The 22,789-nt window shown below is 29.7% G+C and overlaps 4 protein-coding genes across 4 annotated transcripts in view; 3 read left to right on the top strand and 1 right to left on the bottom strand.

Moving 5' to 3' along the window:
- Nucleotides 181-735, top strand: LOC105159027. Its single transcript, XM_011075959.1, has one exon. The coding sequence runs from the start codon at nt 181-183 to the stop codon at nt 733-735; it is 555 nt and encodes a 184-aa protein (XP_011074261.1).
- On the bottom strand, nt 5,087-6,888 carry LOC105158926 (putative 60S ribosomal protein L30-1). Its single transcript, XM_011075842.2, has 5 exons — nt 6,849-6,888; nt 6,605-6,710; nt 6,402-6,503; nt 5,504-5,572; nt 5,087-5,415 (listed from the first exon to the last, which is right to left on the bottom strand). The coding sequence occupies exons 1-5, from the start codon at nt 6,870-6,872 to the stop codon at nt 5,375-5,377; spliced, it is 342 nt and encodes a 113-aa protein (XP_011074144.1). The 5' UTR covers nt 6,873-6,888; the 3' UTR covers nt 5,087-5,374.
- On the top strand, nt 14,599-15,433 carry LOC105158925 (heavy metal-associated isoprenylated plant protein 24-like). Its single transcript, XM_011075841.2, has 2 exons — nt 14,599-14,973; nt 15,060-15,433. Exons 1-2 carry the CDS (start codon nt 14,817-14,819, stop codon nt 15,332-15,334), a joined length of 432 nt encoding a protein of 143 aa, XP_011074143.1. The 5' UTR covers nt 14,599-14,816; the 3' UTR covers nt 15,335-15,433.
- LOC105158924 (heavy metal-associated isoprenylated plant protein 24-like) overlaps nt 22,050-22,789 on the top strand; it is a 905-nt gene continuing 165 nt past the window's right edge. Inside the window, exons 1-2 of the mRNA XM_020692524.1 lie at nt 22,050-22,594; nt 22,675-22,786. Of these exons, the coding sequence (XP_020548183.1) occupies nt 22,438-22,594; nt 22,675-22,786 (269 nt within the window). The 5' untranslated portion in view covers nt 22,050-22,437. The remainder of the gene's footprint in view (nt 22,595-22,674; nt 22,787-22,789) is intronic.

The following is a 22,789-nucleotide window of genomic DNA, read 5'->3' as shown; positions in this document are numbered from 1 at the left end:
AAACCCTCTTCCATATATGTGTATAGACTTAATTATTTATTTATTACAAAAAAAATAAATTATAATATTATTTTTATAATTTAGGCCCGTGTGTATATATACACTCAAACCCCCATGCAAAAACCCTCAAAACCATCCAAATTCTTCCTATTTCTGAACTGAAAATCTGTTTCCATTTCCATGTATAGCCCAGAATTCGGCGATTACATTGGAGTGGAGAGCGCCGCCGACCTCAAATCGGATATCGGCGTCCAGTCGCTCGGTGGCGGAAGCAACCACCGGAGGATGAAGCGGGAGGAGGAGGCGGACAGGGAGTACCCGCCGCCGATCCCGTGGCTGGCGCACACTGAGAATCAGCCGCCCCACATGCCGTGGGTGATGAAGAAATACTACACGGGCGATGGGAGATTGATAATCAAAGAAGAGAAAGTGAAGCGCCAAGGTTTCCATGCCCACCGATCCAATGGGCGCCTCGTACTGAATCTGGTCCCTCTCGACGACGCCTTGGAGGAGGACTGCGAAGAGTTTAACGCCGGAGAAGAAGAGAGATCTGTTAATGATCCATTTTCCGGTGAGGGAACCGACGTTGGGGATGAGGGAATCGTGGATCTGAGGGTGGAGGAAACGGTTTGTGATTGTTGTACGTATAATGTTGTGGGAGTGAATACTTGTGGAGGATTCGCGATGACGGTGGCGGCGACGGCGGCGCCTCTGCGGCCGCCAGTTCATACATAAGCACTAGTTGCTAATTGTTTTGGTTTCTCTCTCTTATCTTTTTCCAACTTCTACTGAGGAAAATGGTTTTCAAAAAAAAAAAAAAAAAAAGAAGAAGAAGAAAGAAAAACAATTTTGCGAATTCGAATTTTTCTTTTGAAATTTGGTTCCTAAATTTTTTGTATTATTCGCTTAATTTGGTTGAACAATTCGTGATATAGTTGACTTGATTTGTACTCCAATTTAACTATATATGTAAGACTACAATATATCAAATTCGAATTTTTGAAATAAATTAAAGAAATTCAATAATTATCACTTGAAAATTTATAAACAGAAAGTGATACATATATATAATATGAAAATATCTGCTACCCTGAAATTCAAATTGAGTTCTCATATGGTAAGTTGATAGCCAATTAGCCTCCATGGAGTGGTAAGTTTGAGATTTTATAATTAAAAGATTATAAATTCCAATCATGACATAGAAATATGCGTCATATAGAATCGATATTTGCATATGAATGTATTGAATGATATAGTAAATTAAATTTTATAATAATGCATGATAAGTTTAATTGGAAACTTTGTAAAGTCTTCAAGTGAGTGTTAGTCACTCACCCATCTCTAATAATCAAAATAAATTTCAAATCAAAATTTTCATTTTTTTTGTGTACATGTTTCAAAAATTATCCTATAACAATTTATGTGTGTTTTTTTAATGAATTACATCAATAATGTAGCATCCCAGAAGACATTAAGTGAAAAACTACTATCAAACTAAATAAACACTCAAAACTCGAATCGAAAAAGTTGAATTCTATATTTATACTAATATAGAAAGAAAAGACCCTCTATACTTATAAATGATGGCTAACGAAAAACAATATTGTTGCATCAAATTTTTAATATAACAATTCGATAATTTTAGAAATTGATTGTAATTACTTTTTTTTTAAAAAAAATAGTGGCTCGATTTCATTTTACCATATTATACTAATTCTTTTGTTGCATCAATTATGTTTTAGGTTGTTGTTTTTTTTAATATGTAATTTATTAATTTATATATTTTATTTTTATTTATAATATATTTTAAAATATAAAAAAAATATTTATTATATTTATGCAGAATAACGTGACAAGACAACTAATATTATTGAATAGAGGGACAGTAATTAAGAGAATGTGTGCTGTTGCATGGAAATAGGAAAATGACAGTTATTTTGCTTGTAATTTAAATATTGGAGTCGGTGCCAGGTGTAAATTTCCATGTATGAATAATTTATTAATTAATGCGATAATCAATTCTACTAATTAATTAATTAAGGCGGCAATGTCACGGGTAGGTCGTAAGCAGAAAATAATTGGTCTGCAAATTAGGCGTAGTTTAGTTGGTGGAGTTGAGGTCCCATAATCGTATCGTGGGTGCATAATCGTCGAGATCATGCGTTTGAACCCTCTTACATGTATAGAATGTTGTTCACTGCATGTAAGAGCTGTTGTCTACTTTAATTAGTAGGTGTTGTTGAGCAAGATATATCTTTGTTAGATATTAATATCTATATAAATGATTGTAATTGTAAGTCGATTTATTTTAATTAATAATAATTTATCACTCTTATTTAAAAAAGATAACTGATCTGCTTCGTTTTGAAATAGAAAAGATATTTAATTAATTATGGAGAGCGGGGAATTCAATATATTTCTTATATAATGCCAATTACTTTTTATTTTTTGACAATAAGGTTGGATTTATTATTATATTTAAATTTAAGTACTAATTTAATACATTGATATATTGAAATCAATTAACATATTCAAAAGTAAAGAAAAAAACAAGATCTATTATAAAAAGTAGATTATATACTCACTATCCGTGTTTTTACTCATTTAAAAAAAAAATAGAGGGTAATTTTTATTTATTTTTTTACTCATCTTTCCTCTCACAGGAGGTAAATTGATTTATCCCATTGATTTTGAGTATAATACGGCGTATTTATGCATGAAAATTAATTGAGTACAATAAATAATTATGTTAATTACATTTAGACCCCATCTAAAAATGCGTAATTACTCTTTCTCTCCAAAAAAAGTTTTAAAATTACACTTACAACTTCTTTGAAAATTCTCTGTTTACATCTGACACTCTTCCGTTAAGGTTTGGATGAAAAATGCTGATATAAGTGAAAAATAAAATGACATAAAATTTTAATTATGTCCCTCATTTAATATTCTCATGGATATTTTTGTACTTATAAAGGAATAAACATAATAATATATAAATATGGAGTGAGATTAATTGCATCATTATATTTTTCCTTTAATATAAGAATAAAATTATTACATGGAAACGTTAAATGATGGGTAAATTTATAAATTTATATAACCTTATCTTTCTCCGTCCAAATAGGAAAGGGGTCAGGTGTAAAGAGTGAAATTCCAAAGGATTGTAAATGTAATTTTAAAACTTCTTTAAGAGGAGATGTAATTTCGTATTTATAAAGAGAGGCTAAATATAATTAATCGTCAAATTGATATTTGCTTTAAAATTAATTATTCTATGACCATCAGCTCGTACATTTAGAAAATTATAGGTAATTAACTAGTTTTACATATATTTTTATAATATATGGTAATTTGTAATGCCATCATTTCTACAATATATTACATACAACCCAACATATATACTTAATTAGACAAGCTTTTTTCATCATATTTCATATATGTATATATAGTTACATTTTTAATCCTATAATTATATTTATTTGACGTTTAATATAATCATCTAACTTGTGAGGGTTGTAAAAGAATACTTCTTCACCTTTTTAAACTTCACAATTTTAGAATAAAATTGATCGAAAAGTGACATCATAATTTCAATCAATCTTGAAGATTTTAGCCAATTTTGTTCTAAAATCATGGTTTTTTAAGAAAAGGTAAAGGACCATTTTACAAGCCTAACAAATTAGGTAACTAATAAAGTGCCAAAAAGCTATAATTACAGGATTAAAAATACGTTAACTCTCTCAAATATATGCGTGAAACTAATGTTTAATATTTATGAAAGTGTTTTGAAACGAATTACATACAAAAAAAACATCAAGAAGTAGCTACTTACTTAATTCTAATGTATCACATTCTTTTAGATTATTTCACCAATACAAAAAGCTTATTTCGTGAAACACCGTAATATTTTATAAGCTTTAACTTATTTTTTAGAATTTTATTTTTAAAATAAGATTTAATTTTTAAATATTTTATAAACTCGTAATTCCATAATTGTCAGAAACTCACCACTTAAATTAAGTTTTATTGTATAATTAATACATCGCCCTCACCATGTGATTTAGCAATTATATAAAAGATGAGTTATATATTTAATTTTTATGGATAACCAATTATATGAAAATACAAAATATTTCATAATAAAAACTGATGAAATTGGACAAGACTTGTGGTGCTGCAAATTAGAGACAGAAATGATGCATAAGAATTTCGGCGTTGGCATATGTGGAGCACCGTACACGTTTACAACTCGACACTTATACGTGGGAGGATCACAGCTAACACGTGTCACTATCTTAAAGTGGGAATGGGGGACCAAGATTGTAAGCTGTGTTTTGTCTGTCGTTTTTTCTTTCTTTCTTTTTTTTTTTAAAAATACACCCAATAATATAAATTTTATTCTGTTGATTATGACAAATAGGCAATTATAGAAGATAAAATTTAATTAGATTATAGGCTTAATGAATTTGTTTATTTTTTAATATATAATTCAAATAATTATTATAATATAGGTATTGATTTGTTGGTATTTTCTTCAATTTTCATATGATGTTATAAATTCAATTTCAAATTGGATCAAAAGTTGGACCAGTTGACTTGATTCATGACCGAGTCGGTTCAATCGACAGTTCAAACGGTTTTTGAAAAATAAAATAAATTTAAAATTGTACAGGTTTTATGGGTTGAACCAAACCATTTTATGAATTGAGTAACAATTCAAACGATCTAAACTGAGTTTGAAAACATTATCACAGAAAAGGAGAAGATTGAAGACAACCCATTGCACAAATCAGTAAGCGAGGAAGTAAAACCCTAACCCTATACCAATGCACAAACCAGCAGGCGAGGCCTCACATTCTCTAAACACTCCCGCTCTCTTTATAACTACAAACCCACCCTCCTACATTTGTAAAGCTCATATCGTAACAAAAATATTTTACATACGATGAAGTGCAAGATAACGTTCATTTTTACGCTGAATAACTGAATCTTTCATTCTAGCCACCCCACAACATTTTAGGATTGATAAGAAACCACACACACGGCCAGTGGCCACAACTGACACAAAAGGCTAAATTCAACAACATTACTACACCGGTGGAGGAACGAACCACCGTGGGACATTCATCAACAGGAAAACCAGGACAAATGCAAGAAGGGTGCAAATGTTAGTGAAACTTCACATATATGAGCAAAGATAAACGTACAAAATGAGGATCTCATCAAGTCTTAGAAAGGCACAACACTCGGAGAGAATAATTTTCTAACACATTTGGGTAGACAAGGCAAAATTTTTGACAGGGAAAGAAATCCTCACAACCCCAAGAAATCATTCTTCTACTTGTTCTATGGTAATATTATCACTTTGTCAATGTCAGTGATCTCCGGGCAAAGATTTGATAATATCCGAGTCACCTGAAAATATCAACCCCATGTCAATATAATTTGGATAAGCAGGGAAAAAATCATTAAACTGCTCCATTGAAAGACATAGGTAATAGACCTGGGTCAACGATGCTGAGGCACGACACTCGGAAGTACTTTCCGCACGCAGTTCCCAGATCAACATTGTCTACATATAACAGGTCAACCACGGTAAGAGGCAGAAGACATTAGATACAATTAGAGGAGACCATCTCTATAGAAGAGAAACTAAATAGGATTAACTATTTCAACAACTAAACAACAGGATGAAGGAAGATCATAGTGCTACCAAGAAATCCTAAGCAAAATCATCAGACCAGATCATCATAACTTTGCAGCATTCAGACATTTAACCAATTTAAACATTACACTGAAATTAAATACCTTATAGCCAATAGTTTCTTAAACTATAAATTAGGTTGCAAAGCAAAATAAGATCCATTTGAATTAAGCACAATTTTGGTATTGAAAGAATTCAGAACATTAAGTGGAAAGAGAAAAAAGGAAAATAAAAGTACATCCCCAAGCCTCCAAAGCAAAGAGAAAAATTTTACCAAATTACAAGTCAACAATGCATTGGCTTACAAATTAGCCAATCTGTAAATAGGTAATTCAAATAAGGCGAAAAACTTCTGATTGCACAGAAAGTTTATATTCTTACTCAGAGAAGGACAGAAAAATGTCAATCCCCAAATCTACGCTGATGTAAAAACAACAGATACCGAAAAACTTGCTTCTAAAACTTAAATCTTAATCGGCAAACAAATGCCAGAGGAAGCAATGATTCATTAATACAAAACTGAAACAGAGCTTTCTATATATCAAAATTCTAGCAAGAATCGAAGTCCCATATCATGCATACACTCAAGAATTAACCACATCCATTAAAATTCACCTGTCCATTACTCAACAACATAACTAGAAATCAACCTGAACAAATGCAGGAAAAAATCATAGTTAAGATGATCCAAACTCACTTCCATTGTAATGGTGGACGCCAACTTTAGCAAGCATGGCGTAGTACTCAATTTCTGACTTCCTCAAAGGTGGGCAGTTGTTAGATATCAAAATCAACTTACCTGTGATTTCCATTTCTCAAAACATATTAATCGTCATTTTTTAGAAAAGATAAAAAAATACAATCTTGAAAATAAATTTAAAAAATACAATAAAATCAAACCTTTGGAGTTCCTGAGGGTCTTGAGGACGGTCTTGTAACCAAGAGTGTATTTCCCACTCTTCATCACAAGAGCCAACCGGTTGTTTATGCTCTCATGAGACTTCTTCTGCATTTCCAATTTTTATGTTTTCCCAAATTAGCTCTTTCATCGTCTTACATTAACCAAGACAGTAGGTACACTATACGTATAGAATACATTGTGAACATAAACTACAAGTTCACACACGAAAAGCGAGAGATTTACCGTCTTCTTGCCGGCGGACACCATTGTTGGCGGCGGTTTGCAATGGTACTGCGTTTTTATTGTTAGGGTTTTAATGTGAAGAGCTGAACTGCTCGTGATAGTCACGTGCCTCTTAATGGGCTTTTCTGTAGCGGACTTAATGGGCTTTGTGACAGGCCCAAATTGAGAACTTTTAGGCCGTGTTTGGTGGTAGGAAATAGTAATGTTTCTAAAGAACTAACGGAAAAGAATCAGGCGCAATAAAAACTTCTGATTAAGAACAAAAGAGTAGGGGAAAAAAAATTAATGAGAAAAGAAGAGTATAATTTAATTTTGTGCAGATGAGTAATTAAACAATTATGTCCAATTAGATGAGAAGTGTCAAATCACAATTTCCTTACTGATCAGATTATACTTTGCAGTCAAGAAATTAAATCAATTAAGTCGTGTCACATAAACTTATGTGTCAACAAATCGTTCTTTAAGCTGCACATGAAATTATATTACGTTTAATTTAAAATTATGGTACTAACGGTTCGAATTAATGTTATAAATAATCAGTTTCAACATTGGAGGAGATTCAAATAGTGATTCCATCTTCAAATTGTCGGAACCAAAATTTAGAATATAGTGTTTAAATTAAAGTTATGATGTTAAACCCTTGAATAGATATCGTAAAATGTCAAATTCAAGTTGGAAGGAGATCCAAACAGAGATTTAGCCTTCAAATTGTCAAAGATATGAATTTGAAAGATAATATAAGTACAATTTCAATTTAATCATATGATTCTTCTCTTCTAGTATGAAAAAGTTAACATAATGAGGTATAGTTCAGTTGGCAAAGTAGAGATCCCATGATTTTTGAGGTCATAGGTTTGAATCCCGTCAGGTGTATGTGATGTTTGTCTGCTGTATTGCAGGAGTTGGACTTGTTATAATTAATGTGTCCCTTTTCAGAAACAATTTGATTTCCGCCTCGAATTTTTTAAACTTCACTTCGACAATTGTGAAGTTACGAATACGCCTCCTGACGAGGTATTGTACGATGTAAGGAGGTGTTTGTTTAAACTTTTGTCATATAAGAGGTATGCTTATAATTATAACTACAATCTAAATGGGTACTTGTAATTTACAAAGGACAGCGGGTGCTTGTATAATTGCACCTAACTTCAAAAAGTGCTAATGTAATTTACCCTTATTAATATTGAAATATTATAGAGAAAACAAGTTCTTGTCTGAATTTGATTTTATTGCATGTAACTAATTATATGTATATATATTTAATTTTTGATGTTATCATCCTCAAATAAGATAAGTGTAATTGAAATTAACATTAATTTATTCAAATTTGACTGAATGATTTTGGTGTCTTACATTTTTTGTCTGTTATTTTTTTAAATTTTTAGTTTTTTAATATTATTTTATCAAATATTTAGCTCTTCTATCTTTTTTTCTTTAACTTTCACCTTTCTCATCCATTTAGCTTCTATAGTTGCTATGACTTCTTACTTGTCCTTTTCTTTGAATTAATGTAATTAATTTTTTTTTTGAAATAATATTTAATAATTGAATTTTATTGTGCATGCTGATTTGAGTATGCCAGAATAAATAAAGAGAGAGAGAGGGTCGGCAGTGGATCGTTGGACTGTGATTATGGGTTGGAGACTCTGAAAATTTTCTCTATAAGTACCTTTTTTAATAAATTATTATGTAATAACTCATTTTATTTAAATTTTATTTGTTTTAGATCGATACTAACTAAATCATCATAGAATTTTAATCGAGCTATCCCATGTCTACTTTTAAGAAAAAATTGCATTTTTTATCCGATAATTTATTTATATTGTATTTTCAATTTTATTGTTTATGGAAGTTTCTAAAATAATTCTATAACTTTTAAAAAATTCTCATTTTTAGTTATCCTACTAACTTTCATCACCAAATTAATGGAAAAAAAGGGTATATTACAATGATCTCCTGAGGTGTGGTGAACTAACCAAAATTCTTTTGTAAATTAAAATTATAACTTGATTTGTTTTTTAAAGTTTTTATTTTTTATAGACTAAGTGGATAATTTTTTAAAAAAATTATCCACCCCGTTTGATCTTTTTATAAGTTTTTAAGTTATTAAAAAAATAAAATAATATGATAAAGGGTAAATTTGATAATTTCATACCTCTATTCAAGGATTACATAATTTCTTCAAACATTAAGGGGGTATTTGTAATTTTCAACAACGAGGGAGTATTCTTAATTATAACAAATCTCATGAAAAGTCGTTGTAATTTACCCAGAAAAAAAAACTATGAGCAAATCATATGGCCGTTATTTCTTTCAAATGGAATAAACGATTACATGACTTACACGTATTTTTTCAAATAATTAAAAAAATAAAAGTGAAAATATTTTAAAAATTGTAGAACTACGGGAATTTCATAAAATATCATATAAAATTGAAGTTATGAAACTAAAAATACGATTTTTGTATATCCTAACTAACGATTCCATCCATCATTAAATTATATATATATACCAATGAAGTCGACCTTTTATACATACATATATATAATGGATGAATATTATCTTTTCTGATGACTTCACTCTTATCTTATAATAAAGCATTTATGTGATGACATTTGTCTGATTCGGACATGCATTGATTGATTGATTAATTAATAAAAAATAATATAAAATTACAATAAGAGTAAATATGAAAAAGGGATCACAGAATGATTAGTTTCATGTGTAGATGAGATTGCTTCTATACGTTTAATATGAAAAAGAATTCTGCATTAATTTTTCAATAAACAGTCAATTTAAATTGTTAAATTAATTTTTCATCCACTAATTAAACAGTAATTAATATTTCAACGTTCACTCTCTAAATCAAAATTATTAATGGACTTAATTAAAAAAGAAAAAATAATACCCAAACTAAACAATAGCAAACCATAGTAAAAATTTAAAACAAGAAAGAAAATGAAGACAAGCCCAATAATTGCTGATTGAATTTTTTATATTAAATTTTGTTGTATCTTATGTTTTGTCTATCATGTACATATTATATGTATGAAATGACGTCATTTATTTTATTTTAAAAAATAAAATAACTAAGATAAATCGTGAATAATGAAGATGTATAAAAGTTCCATTCGGGAGGATAAGTTAGATTAAAATCTCTTCTTGTTTCTCATCATAATAGAAGAAATATAACTTATCATTATAGTTAAAAAAAAAAGTTATAACGAATATAAATTAATTATAATTGTGCAACGATCATTCATCATTGTTTATGTAAGTGAGACAAAAATATCAGCCAAGCTAAGAACTATGATAAATATTTTGACTAAAGTTAAAAATTATGACAAATGTTGATTAATTATAGTAAAGGTTTATGTTTTTGTATTGTTTTTGTTTGACGGTGGTCATAAAATCGATTATGATTCCACATTATAAGAAGATTAATTATTCCCTCTATTATAAATGATTGCTATTAAAGAACAAAAATATATCAATAGCATCTAACACGATCAGACAAAATTAATACGAAGACTTAATTTTTTTTATATCGCAGTTAATCAACGTTTATTATGGCTTGAACTATGGCCAAAATATTTGCCATGATTTTTTTAACTATACTTGATGCTTTGACCTCACTTGCAAAAACAAACTAATGATCTTTATGCAACTGTAGTAAATTTATGATCACCACGATTGTTTTTTTTTTTTTAACTATAATAATTAACGATAACAAATAATCACATTTCTTCCGGTGCCATGAATTGTGTGGGAGATGGCGATCTAGTGGGTGTTTGGCTAGCATAAGCTCTTCAAAACATATTCATAATATTTGGATTCGTTTTTTGAGTATTTTGTTGTATTTTGTGGAGATAGAGAGAGAAAAACAAAGATAAATAAGTGTGTGTTAGAGATAGTATGTATGTTTGGATTTGTTTTTGGAGATAATTTAAAATAAGTATTATATGTTTAATGTTGTGTTTTGGGAGACAAAAATTACTATTCATCGTCAAATCATGTATTTTTTATATATATTTATGTATATATATGTATGTATTTATGCTAAAACAGTTAAAAACACCTAAATAAGGTGTTTTTGAATGATGACAAACATTGGGTATGTTTTGACTTGTCTTGAAAATAACTTGAAAATGAAAACAAACATAGTGATTATAACTCGGGAACTTATAAATTTTATAAAACTGTTTGTTTATTTATTTAAAATCAAAACACATTAAAACCTTATATTTAAAGTAGGTTGAGACAAAGATTTTAAAATATTAATTTTTTAGAATATAGAAACTTATAAGATATTGGGAATAAATTGAATCAAAACATCCTCTTAATCATGCAGTATATATAGTACTTGACTTTACAAGATGATGATTGAACATATATATATAATCCCAACAGAGGCCAGATTAGGGATACGTAGTGATGTTGGAATCTTGGAACTTGGGGGGTTATCATATTTTCTGGTGTGATAGTGATATGAAATGTATAGAATATTGGGATGATGGAATTGGATCCAAATGTCAAAGATCTGAACAAACATATATAGCTTTATCAAACAGTTGAAAGAAGGGAATTAGGTTTAATTTGGTGGGGTTCCTGAAGGGATTGGACATTGGCTGCCTCTCTTCCTTCATTAAGACCAAAACTTCTAGTTTGATTCAGATGGTCAGACATGTTTCCCCTAACAAATATTCTATATTTTATATGATATTTTTATTTTAATAATAATTAGTTAAATGTATTCATGAGATATATATCAAAGTATTATTAAAATATGAACTAATTAATATATAAGACAGTGTTGAATGGTGGCACACGTACGTTAAGGATGCAACGGACGTCTGGATTTGTGTTATCAAAGTCAGAAGAATTAGGTAGGTGGGGAATTCATTATTGTATTAATTGCATGAATTACAGATAATCTTAGTATTTATTGTAATGGGCCATGCATCAATATTCAACCTTGCCAAATTCCACATAGATTTGCATTACATATATGAATAAGTGACACAATATTTATATACTTAAAAAAGAATAATAGCTACAATTATTGAAAATTATTATTTGTAAATTTGCTGTGATTTAGGCGATATTATTGCACCAATTCTGGGCTTTGGAGTGATCTCTCTGAGTGCTGGTCATTGTCCATTTAAAATCACTATTATCTTTAAAAGCAGCTTAACTAATTCGGAGATTGGAGTATTTCACAAGTAATTACATATGGATCAAAAGTCGGTTGTTTAGTATTAACCTTTTTCTGATATGCCTTTAATTTGTTGTCATGGGATCAGTTTCCTGCCCACCTCCCTAATTAACCTTAATTACATTAACATTCAATAGTAATTAACAATTAGAAAATTTTCAACTCTGATACAATATAACATTCAATCTTATGCTAATTTTGTTTAGGGTTCATGAAACTTCAATACTAATTATATCCCAATCTTGAATATACTACTCAAAAAAGAAAGAGGAAAACAGAAAGAATCAAAAGAGAAAGTAAAATATAAGAAACTAAGAAAAAATTATAATTTTAGGAGGCGGCATTTTTGGTCCTCTACAAATTAATTTTCGTAATTTAGTTCTATAACTTTATAATTTTAGTTCTTTTCATGCGATTTGCACGTGATCAATTCGTACAGGACTAAAATTGCCATACTCCCTAAGTTATAGGATTAAAATTATAATTTGATTGAGTCATATGCAAATCACATGTAATTTGACCGAAAAAGGATTAGATTGTAAAAAATTTTAAGTTATAGTACTAATTTACAAAAGTCAGTTTATGCAGCAAAAAGAAATCACTCCACTAAAAATTACATTTTTTCCAAAAAAAAAAAAAAAAGAAAAACCAAATATTAATGCATGAAAGAAGATTATTATTAGGGAGGTGTGGATGAATTTAAAATGTGGATAGCTGCCACATACTATTTTGTGGTCATTACTATTGATTTTGCATATTGGTCTCTCAACTCTTCCTTTTCCACAACCCCACCGCCCAATCAACTCAACAAATGGACAATTCAGCTTATAAACATCACCCCTTCTCATCGGCACAAGTTACTACCAACTCCATTTCAATTTCTTATTTCCAGGTGGCTATTTTTCTAGCCCTTGATCGCAACGTGTCGGCACGACGTGGCACCAAAAATATGCTATCTTTTTCGAATTAATAACAATAGCAATACTAATAATAACGACTTCTTTTTCCTACCAGTAGTGAAGTAAGACAAGTTAGCGTTCAATCCAAGTTATTGATTTTGCAATTTCGTCCGGGGTAAGAATGGTGTTCTCATAATTTAAAATTTATGGGTTTAAATTTTATAACTGTGGTACTATATAAAAAAATTGACTTTTCACTATGCTATAAATAATTACAGTTTAAAAATAATAGTAAATCAATACCGTTAACTATGATTAAACAAAATTAAAGTAAAAATTTAAATATTTTTTATCATAATTAATCGATATTTGTCATGATTTTTAGTCGTAGCCAAAATATTTGTTATGATTTTAGCCATAATTAATATTTTGACCACATGTGCAGAAACAATGATTAATGGCTATTGCGAAGCCGTGGTTGATTGTATTTACCATATTTTTCTTCTTTTGTCTATAGTAATTAATCGTGGAAAAAATCATATTTTTTCTAGTATGAGTTTATAATTTCTTTTTTTTTCTTGTGACCAGGTGTATAATTTATTTTTAACAATAGTTTTTTGTTATTTGTTTCTTTAAATATAATAGTAATTGATTTGGAATGTTAATGTGTTAATCGGTCTATGATTTGAATCATGTAATGAATGATGTATGTAATGAACTGAATCTTATATATAAAAAAGATTTTCTGATTAATTAAGGTACCATATGGCTTCGGATATTTATTTTTTCTAAATAAAAAAAGGGAAGAAAACAGGTACATACCAATTTTGTAATTATTTTTTACTATATAATGAAAAGAAAATCTTATTATTTAAAATAATCAACTTAAATTATATATACAAATATTCATAGGGGAGCCCGTCATTAAAATAGAATCAAAATAGAAGTTAATTAACAAGAGAAAAAGTACCAAAATTAATTCGTAAGGTTGCTTTCTGAAGAAATTAAACAACCCTCTAATTTATCTTTTCTCAAATTACTTTGTATACCTCACGTGTGAAATTCGCCATTAGCCCTTCATAATTAAGACACAGGAAATTTTAATTTATTCAAATTGAGCTTTGCTAGCGAGATCCGAATTTATAGTATGACAAGTATAATACATTTATCGTGTGATTGATGTACAGTTTAAAAAAAATAATTAATCACATAACAAGTATATTACATTTATTATGTGATTGAATTGATTTAGTCAAATCTGATTTTGTATGGGTATGGGTTTGAGTACTATCAAATGTGTGGGTATTTGTCTTACTTTATATAAGTTGTTGTAATTTATTTATCGTTGTTAATCATATTAACGCAATGATTGAATTGATGTATTGCTATTTTAATTGAATTCTTGTATTTTATTTATTGATATTAATAAAAAAAAAAAAAAGGAAATCAATGTTTCTCCTCTTATTACAAGTGAAGAAATTAGAAATAAATCCCATGAAAAGAAGTTTCTTGCAGTTTCTAGCGGTGAACCCCACGTACTCCATTATTTTGCATTACAGTATTGTTTCAATTAGTTGTTGATATTTTGTCCAATCATTCACACATTCTTAGATTATGTCATTCTTGGCCACGCACTACACACACACACACGCACATATTCATACATATATACACACACATGATGAAGTAATAAACATACATAATTGAAACCCTTTCAGTCTCCTAAACCTTAGCCTTAGCCTGGTGGAGGACATGATCACAAGTTTGCTTAATTTGTCTCAATTTTAATCCTCATTTGTCATCTATAACTTCACATACACAGTACAGTGAAGAGGTACGAGGAAGAGTTGGAAGATGGGAGTTTCAGGGACTCTGGAGTACTTGTCTGATTTGCTCGCCGGCAGCGGCAAGAAGAAGAAGAAAAAGCAGCTGAATACTGTTGCTGTGAAGATCAGAATGGACTGCGAAGGCTGTGCGCTTAAAGTCAAGAAAGCACTCTCCGGGGTTAAAGGTGTGATTGTCGCTTTTTCTAAACTGTATATCAACTCACGATCTATGTTAGAATTTCCCATTAACACAATATATATTGACATGCAGGAGCAAAATCAGTGGACGTGGACTTGAAACAGCAGAAGGCAACGGTGTACGGCTATGTGGACGCCAAGAAAGTGCTGAAAGCAGCTCAGGCCACCGGCAAGAAAGTAGAGCTGTGGTCGTATCACCCCTACGTCGCCGGCGTTTACGACAAGAAGGCGCCGCCCAACTTTGTACGCGCCACCAATGATCCGGCCGTGGTGGCTCTCAATCCTGTGGAAGAGCAGTATACCCTGATGTTCAGCGATGAAAATCCGAATGCCTGCTCTGTCATGTAGATATTAATTTTCATCACTGTGTGTGCCTGTTTTTTTGGATTTTGTACGTCGAGCAATATTATATGTTATCAGTTGCTGTTCGCCTTTTCTTCTCTTTTTTCTTTATTGTTAAATTCTCCACACCAAATTATCAGAAAAGAATTTTTTTTTTGCAACTAATTTAATTACCTGGATATATATATATAATATTAATTTTTAAATAATAAAATTTATTAATTTTAATTAAAGAATAAATTAAACTGTCTTCTTTATGCAAATGTTGCGCGCACCTGTCTCCTATGAAACATCTTTAATGGTTGAGAACTAAACACTTTATAATTTAATTATTAATTAGATTGAAAATTTGTTAGACCCGTGTGTCAGTGTGGGTGCATGGATTGGTGGTGGCCCAAATACTACAGTGAACATACTCAAGGTCGAAAAATTTTTGGCCCCAATAAAGTTTAGTCCAATCGAAAAATTATTATATGATTGATTATTTTCTTTAATTATATACTAATCATATAATAAGTAATATTATATTCGTCATATATATAATTAATTAAAATTTGACCAAACCAAACCGGGCTAGAATTTCCCTTCAACTTGTAGCTCTCTCCCTATCTTTTTTTCCTTTGTTCATTTTTCTCTTTTTATCAATTAAAAGATTTGCAAGATAAACAAAGTTTTGTATTTAATAATTTTATAATTAATCCTGACACGAACTACAAACTGAAAACTTTAAATCAATGACATCATTAGAAGACGATTTGGACTCGAAGACGCGAAGAAATTGTAGTTAATTTATTGATGTAACCTCAAAATATGTGAAAGTGTACTTAGAGTAACTTCTTTTTTTTTTATATTTAAATTTTTACAGGGAGTTTTTTGATATTTTTTCATATTACAAGGGGTCAAAATGAATTTAACCAAAATTATTTATGATAATTACGGAAATTCATAGATAGCAATAGAAACGATTAATATTGGATTGAATTATAATATCTATGAGTAACAATTATTCCATAAACAATAATACAAATTTTGATTAAACCAAGACTCCAAACATAACAATTGAATTCAACATTTTTCTTGAATTAGAAATGAGAATTAGTTACATATCATGTGTGTAGAATGAAATAAACTGAAAAGGAAGGAGAAGAGGAAGATGATCCAAATTAAGAAATGAAATATGGAATTGGATGGAGGATCCTTAGCCGTGAGACCCCTTGTGTAGCACCAAAAACATCATCTATCTAACCTTCCAGTTTGCAGTCCAGAAAAAGAAACATATTTTAGTAAAATTTTTTTTCAAATTAACCATTCTTGTGTAGACAGAATCGACCACTCAATAGGGCATGGTTACATTTTATTGAGCGTTCAAGCCTGTTTTTTTCATCCCTACATTTCATCACTTTTCGAGTCCAATTGAGCCGTTTTTACGCCATCTTCACCAAGATGTATGGAACAAAATCTTTCTAAAATACTTGAGAGAAACATACACATGAACGTTAGACTGTTTCTTATCAGATTCTCACACACCGAAACTATGCTTCTCCTCAAGCATCAATTCAAAATCTATGAATTATCCAAGTATCAATTCTCCTATTTTCTTTGATGTGAGTCAAAGTGTATCCCCTACACTAATATGTCTTAACCGTTTAAGAAGAAATAGCAATAATGAAAATAAGCACTTGTAGCACGACATCCAACACACAAGTTTTTCATTGACTCTGTCAAAATCAAATGAAACAAGTTTCAATATTTTCACACTAATGTCACTCTAATTAATCACTCATAAAGTGTTTAAAAATTTGGATTGCACTTAAATCAAAACATATAGTGCCTTTATCAAATCTCCACCACCAACAAAATGCGAATTACTGCATGAATTATGGGTCTTTATACAGGTTTTAATGGGGTTTGGATCAAATGTGACAAAATGAAAACCACATTGTTGCTTATGAACTCAAAAGAATGATGCTAACCTAATTGCTTCCATTCCAAACTCTCTTTCCTTCAACTTGATCCAGGTGCTTTGACAAATCAAAGCCATATTTTACTTTAGTCTATTTTTTTTTTCAATTTCATCATTCTCTTTTTTTTTTTCATCAACTTCTCTTCTTTAATTTTTTTTTCACTTTCATTCACCAGTTGACAAGAATGTAATTTCAAATTGTATTATACAAACAAGTTCTAGAATGCATACACTAAATTTGACGCCCTCAGTCAAAGAAATGTATGAAAATAAAAGTGACTGCCATTTTTATTGGAAGAAATCAAAGAAGAGAATGTGCATTTTGTGTTTAAATTCAAGCTATATTTATAGCAAAAAATTTCTAACAAACTAAGAATGAAGTAGAGGCGTTGAATGTGCTAAAGCAACTATTTGGTGCATATATATATACACCAATTCCATTTATATTTTTTTTAATTATGATGTTACTACTATTGGAGGATTTTCTTCCGGCATATTAAATAAATAAATAGTAAACAGTGGAAAGGGATATTTATAGTGAGGAAAGGTTTTTTGCTGTCTTTACATGTAATCAATCAGAAATATTTATGTATTATGGTGAGTAGAACTGAAGAAAGAAAAAGAAAAAATAAGTAAAAGATTTCAATTAATGAGTGAATTTTGATTGGAAACTTTGACACTGAAACTTGATTATTAAAAATAAACTTCTATCCTATATTTATGCACTTGTTCTCCTCAATTGGACGGTTAAGATTAATCTGAACGAAACTCTCAAAAACTTTCTGAGAAACATTTTTAAATACTATAGTAGCTTCTATACTGATATATAGATTTTTTTTAAAATTTTAGATTAATCTGAACGGAGCTTTCAAAAACTTTCTGAGAAATATTTTTAAATACTATAGTAGCTTCTATACTGATATATAGAATTTTTTTTAAAATTTTTTTGAACTTCTATACTTATCTAAAATCTTGTATCCACAAATTTTTATATTTTATAATATTTTTAGCATTCTTAAAGTCATGTTGCATCCGATGCTTTGTGTATTGTACTTTTAACATTAATATTTATACCTGAATAGACCATTACAATAATCCATCTTAAAGTTGTTCATACATGTACACCTCCGTTGATTTTTTCTAGGAAAATGAAAAAGAAGTTTGAGTATCATATATTCCCATTACTCAAAATGACCATCTGTTTAAACTTATTTATCAGTAATATTCTATAAGCACGTATTTAAATTTAATAAAATTTGTTTAAACAAATATCAATTATGATTAGTTACTTATTTTATTATGTTTAAGAAAATTAATAAAAGATGCACCACCGTTCAAAACCATGACTAAAACTAATTTTTTGTTATACTTTATAAATTTTATGTGGATTATTAATACTTCATAAATTTATGTGTGAGTTGTAATCCACTTGCATCACAAGGAATTCTCACCGAAAACCTTGCGACGTAATTAAATTTAAGACAGAACAAACTTTAGGGACGACGAATATAATTTTAAATTTAATAGATTGTTATTTATAATTATATTAAATTTTAAAAAATATATTTATTAAAAAAAGAACTCCAAAACCTTCGGAATGCACGTGCAAACATCCGAACTGTATTAACCATATTAACTACACTCCTTTTAGTTTTATCATATTATTATTAGGGTAAATTATATTTTTTGATTCAAAATATATCCCTTTTTATATTTTACTATTGATTTTTTTTTGTCAATTTATTATTCAATTTTGTAAAATTTGCACTTTGCTATATATGATTATTCCTTTTTTTTTTTTTCTATTTTTCTGCCAAGAAGATATCACATGCTGAGTATATGTGAAAAATATTACGTCACACAATCTGAAATATCACACGTGCACTGCATGTGATGTTTTTCTCGACAAAAAATTTAATTGAAAAATAGTTATAAATAGCAAAAAATTAAGATAATAAATTAACAAAAAAAAAAAAGTTCAAATGCCTGAGTTTAAAAACAATCATAATGTGGAATGGGAAAATATAATTAACCCTTGCTATTTTGTGTAGTTTCCTATAATTTAGGCTATAGTACTGCACCATTAATTATGGGGTTTTTGAGTAATCAGTGTGAGTGTTGGTCACCGTCCATCATACACACACTGCTTATCTGGAAAGAGCAACTTAATTAATTGGGTGATTGAGTAATTCACAAGTAATTACATATGGATCAAAAGTCGGTTGTTTAGTATTAACCTTTTTCTGATGTGCCTTTAATTTGTTGTCATGGGATCAGTTTCCTGCCCACCTCCCTAATTAACCTTAATTACATCAATTAAGAATCGGTGGTCGCCAAAAGAGCTTCTTTCCTACACGAACTTACCATATCATTGATGTAAATCTGTTTAAATAAGGTATCAATTAGAGTTTTCCCCGAATTTTTATGGGCATTTGATCAAGGTCATTTTTTAGATCTTCCAAGAGGTGGTGATCTGCGATCCAATATGATTATCCTAAATGTTTTGATAGTCCCTAAAAAGAGAAAAGCATGTTAGGTTAGTTGAAATGGTCCTCGGTGAAGACCCTTCAATGTCTAAGTCAGCTCAAGTTCGAGATGATAAATGGCGATCTCAAGTAGTGAATGAGGTAACGGGTAATGAATATGTCTTACCATAAATGCTATGACATGGGGGTATTTATAGAACTCAATGTGCCCACTTTCTGGTCCACGTGGCATCATCTCAAATCATGAGTTGTCAAATAATTTATTATCTAGATCTCGGGTCATCCCAGCGGGTCGGGTGGCTCAAGATAGAAAGACTCTACCCATCCGAGATAAAAAGACGCGAATCATGAGAGTCTTGCGATATTTCAATATTGTTGAAGAATTATTTATATATTTTTTTTAAATGGATGTGATATACCCTATCAACATTCATCGTAATCATCAAATACTAAAAGTACATGGTGATTGTTAGTAGCTTTTATTTTTTAGATATTGAAAACTGAGATTTACTTTTAAGAAAATGTTTGGGGGTGAAACGAAAATATATTTCATTGTATAAAATTAAATGATATATATAAAACATATCTAATATACAAGAAAGAAAAAAATATAATGACTACAGCTAACTAATAGATTTTCTGTTTCTAAATAAAGGGAGAAAAAATAATATATATTTCGAGTATATGTTAATTTTTTTTGAAATAATGAATTATTATTAATTGAAATAATTCGATTGTAATTTTTTTGTTAAATATTAATATCTAACAATGATAATTACAACAATCATATCCAGTCCGATCAACAATATCAACACACACATATATTATTACAGTAATCACACCTATTATACAGTAGAACAACATTCCATATATATAAGAGAGATCAAACATAAAATTCCAATTTTACCAACTAAATTAGGTGTGATTGTGATTTTAATTGTTCTAAACTCATATACAAAGTGGGTTATAACAACTGTTATTTTGGACATCTCTGGTCTTAATTTCCACAAACCCACCGCCCATTAACCAACCAATTTCAGAAGCTTACAATTCAAATAATTGCTACCAACTCCATTTCAATTCTTATTTCCAGGTGGCTTTTTTGTAGCCCTCGATTTCTTCGATCGCCACATGTCCAACGATTCCACTGCGACGTGGCACCCAAAAGATGATGTTTTGCCGAATTAATAACAATAATATATTGACTTATTTTTCTTTTTTAGTTATCTCGATGACGGTCAAGTTAAAAACGAAGGAAAATAAAAAAAGCTACTGTCAGATTTTGTTAAGGTTGTAAAATAGTCCCTCACTTTATTTAATTTTGTGATTTAGAACAAAGTCGGCAGGAATTTTGTTTTAAAATTGCGAAAATAGAAAAGGTGAAGGACCATTTTATAATTCTAACAAATTACAGGACTAAAATAGCAAATAACAATAGTTTGAAGTTTGCTTTTCTTAAGAATCAATTGAACAAGCGTCAAACTTTTCTTAGAATAAATTGTATACCTTTCGTGTGAAATTCTCCACTACCCCTTCATAAGACACTAATAAATAAGGGAAAAAATGACTATAGTTACCATTTGATAGATTGCTTCAATGCATTTCCAACTTCCATATATACCTATTTATGATTGTCTTTTTCAATTTTGTATTGCAATATCTCAATTCCATACACATATTATCCAATATATATATATATATATATATATATATATATATATATATATATATATATATATATATATATATATATATATATATATATATATATATATATATATATATATATATATATATATATATATATATATATATATATATATATATATATATATATATATATATATATATATATATATATATACGAGGGTGTTTGGTTGAATTTATAAGCTTTTCAAAACATTTTATAAGATCGTTCAGCAATTTTTTTTTTTTTGGGAAAAGTTTATAAGATCTTAAAATAAAATGTTTTGGAACTTATAAGCTCTTGAAAAAAAAATTAAATTCACCCAATTTCTATTGAAGCATCTTATATGCTCTTTAGTCTTAACATTCAATAGATAAGAACAGACTCATAAGTTTGTTAGTATTTCACTTTTACTCTTCATGTAATTGATATTTTCTCTCCAAAAATAGATTATCTATTTATATTAATTATTTTAAAATCTAATAATTCAATAATTTTTTTCGATCATTATAAACTCTGACATCTTATTTACCCAAACACTCAATAAATTAAGAGGATCCCTTGAGTGAATAAATTAAGAAGGTTCTTGCAGTTTCCAGCACTGAACCCCACTACATTATTTTGCAGCACGGTACTGTTACAAGAAGTGGATATTTTGTCCATCATTCAGACATTCTTAATTTATGCAATTCTTGGCCACACACACACACAGGCACACATTCATGTATATATACACACTCGCATGATCATGAATTGTTATATATATATCCTGATTGCAAGAAACATACATAATTCAAACCCTTTGTGTCGTCTAGACCTCAACATCCATCGCATTTCTCAGCTCTTCCATTACCCTCTAACGTCTCAACACTACAAGCTTAGCCTGGTGGACGACAGATTCAGACGGGTGCTTTTGTCTTTTCATCCTTTATCGTAAACAGTACAGTGAAGAGGTACGAGGAAGAGACCGAAGATGGGAGTTTCAGGGACTCTGGAGTACTTGTCTGATTTGCTCGCCGGCAGCGGCAAGAAGAAGAAGAAAAAGCAGCTGAACACTGTTGCTGTGAAGATCAGAATGGACTGCGAAGGCTGTGCACGTAAAGTCAAGAAAGCACTCTCCGGGGTTAAAGGTGTGATTCGTCATTTTTCCTAAACTATCTCACTATCAATATTAGAATTTCCCATTAACGCAATATATATTGACATGCAGGAGCAAAATCAGTGGACGTGGACTTGAAACAACAGAAGGCAACAGTGTACGGCTATGTGGACGCCAAGAAAGTGCTGAAAGCAGCTCAGGCCACCGGCAAGAAAGTAGAGCTGTG

The sequence above is a fragment of the Sesamum indicum genome, linkage group LG3, assembly GCF_000512975.1.
Source record: "Sesamum indicum cultivar Zhongzhi No. 13 linkage group LG3, S_indicum_v1.0, whole genome shotgun sequence".
Taxonomy (NCBI): domain Eukaryota; kingdom Viridiplantae; phylum Streptophyta; class Magnoliopsida; order Lamiales; family Pedaliaceae; genus Sesamum; species Sesamum indicum.
This window is presented reverse-complemented; position numbering and strand designations above follow the sequence as displayed.

Excerpts from the sequence above, each read along its gene's own strand:
- LOC105158925 (XM_011075841.2), top strand. The coding sequence starts at position 14,817 with ATGGGAGTTTCAGGGACTCTGGAGTACTTGTCTGATTTGCTCGCCGGC. Across the intron at positions 14,974-15,059 it reads AGCACTCTCCGGGGTTAAAG|GAGCAAAATCAGTGGACGTG; the intron begins GTGTGATTGTCG and ends ATTGACATGCAG.
- LOC105158926 (XM_011075842.2), bottom strand. The coding sequence starts at position 6,872 with ATGGTGTCCGCCGGCAAGAAGACG. Across the intron at positions 6,711-6,848 it reads TGTCCGCCGGCAAGAAGACG|AAGAAGTCTCATGAGAGCAT; the intron begins GTAAATCTCTCG and ends TTGGAAATGCAG. Across the intron at positions 6,504-6,604 it reads GACCCTCAGGAACTCCAAAG|GTAAGTTGATTTTGATATCT; the intron begins GTTTGATTTTAT and ends TGGAAATCACAG.
- LOC105159027 (XM_011075959.1), top strand. The coding sequence starts at position 181 with ATGTATAGCCCAGAATTCGGCGATTACATTGGAGTGGAGAGCGCCGCC.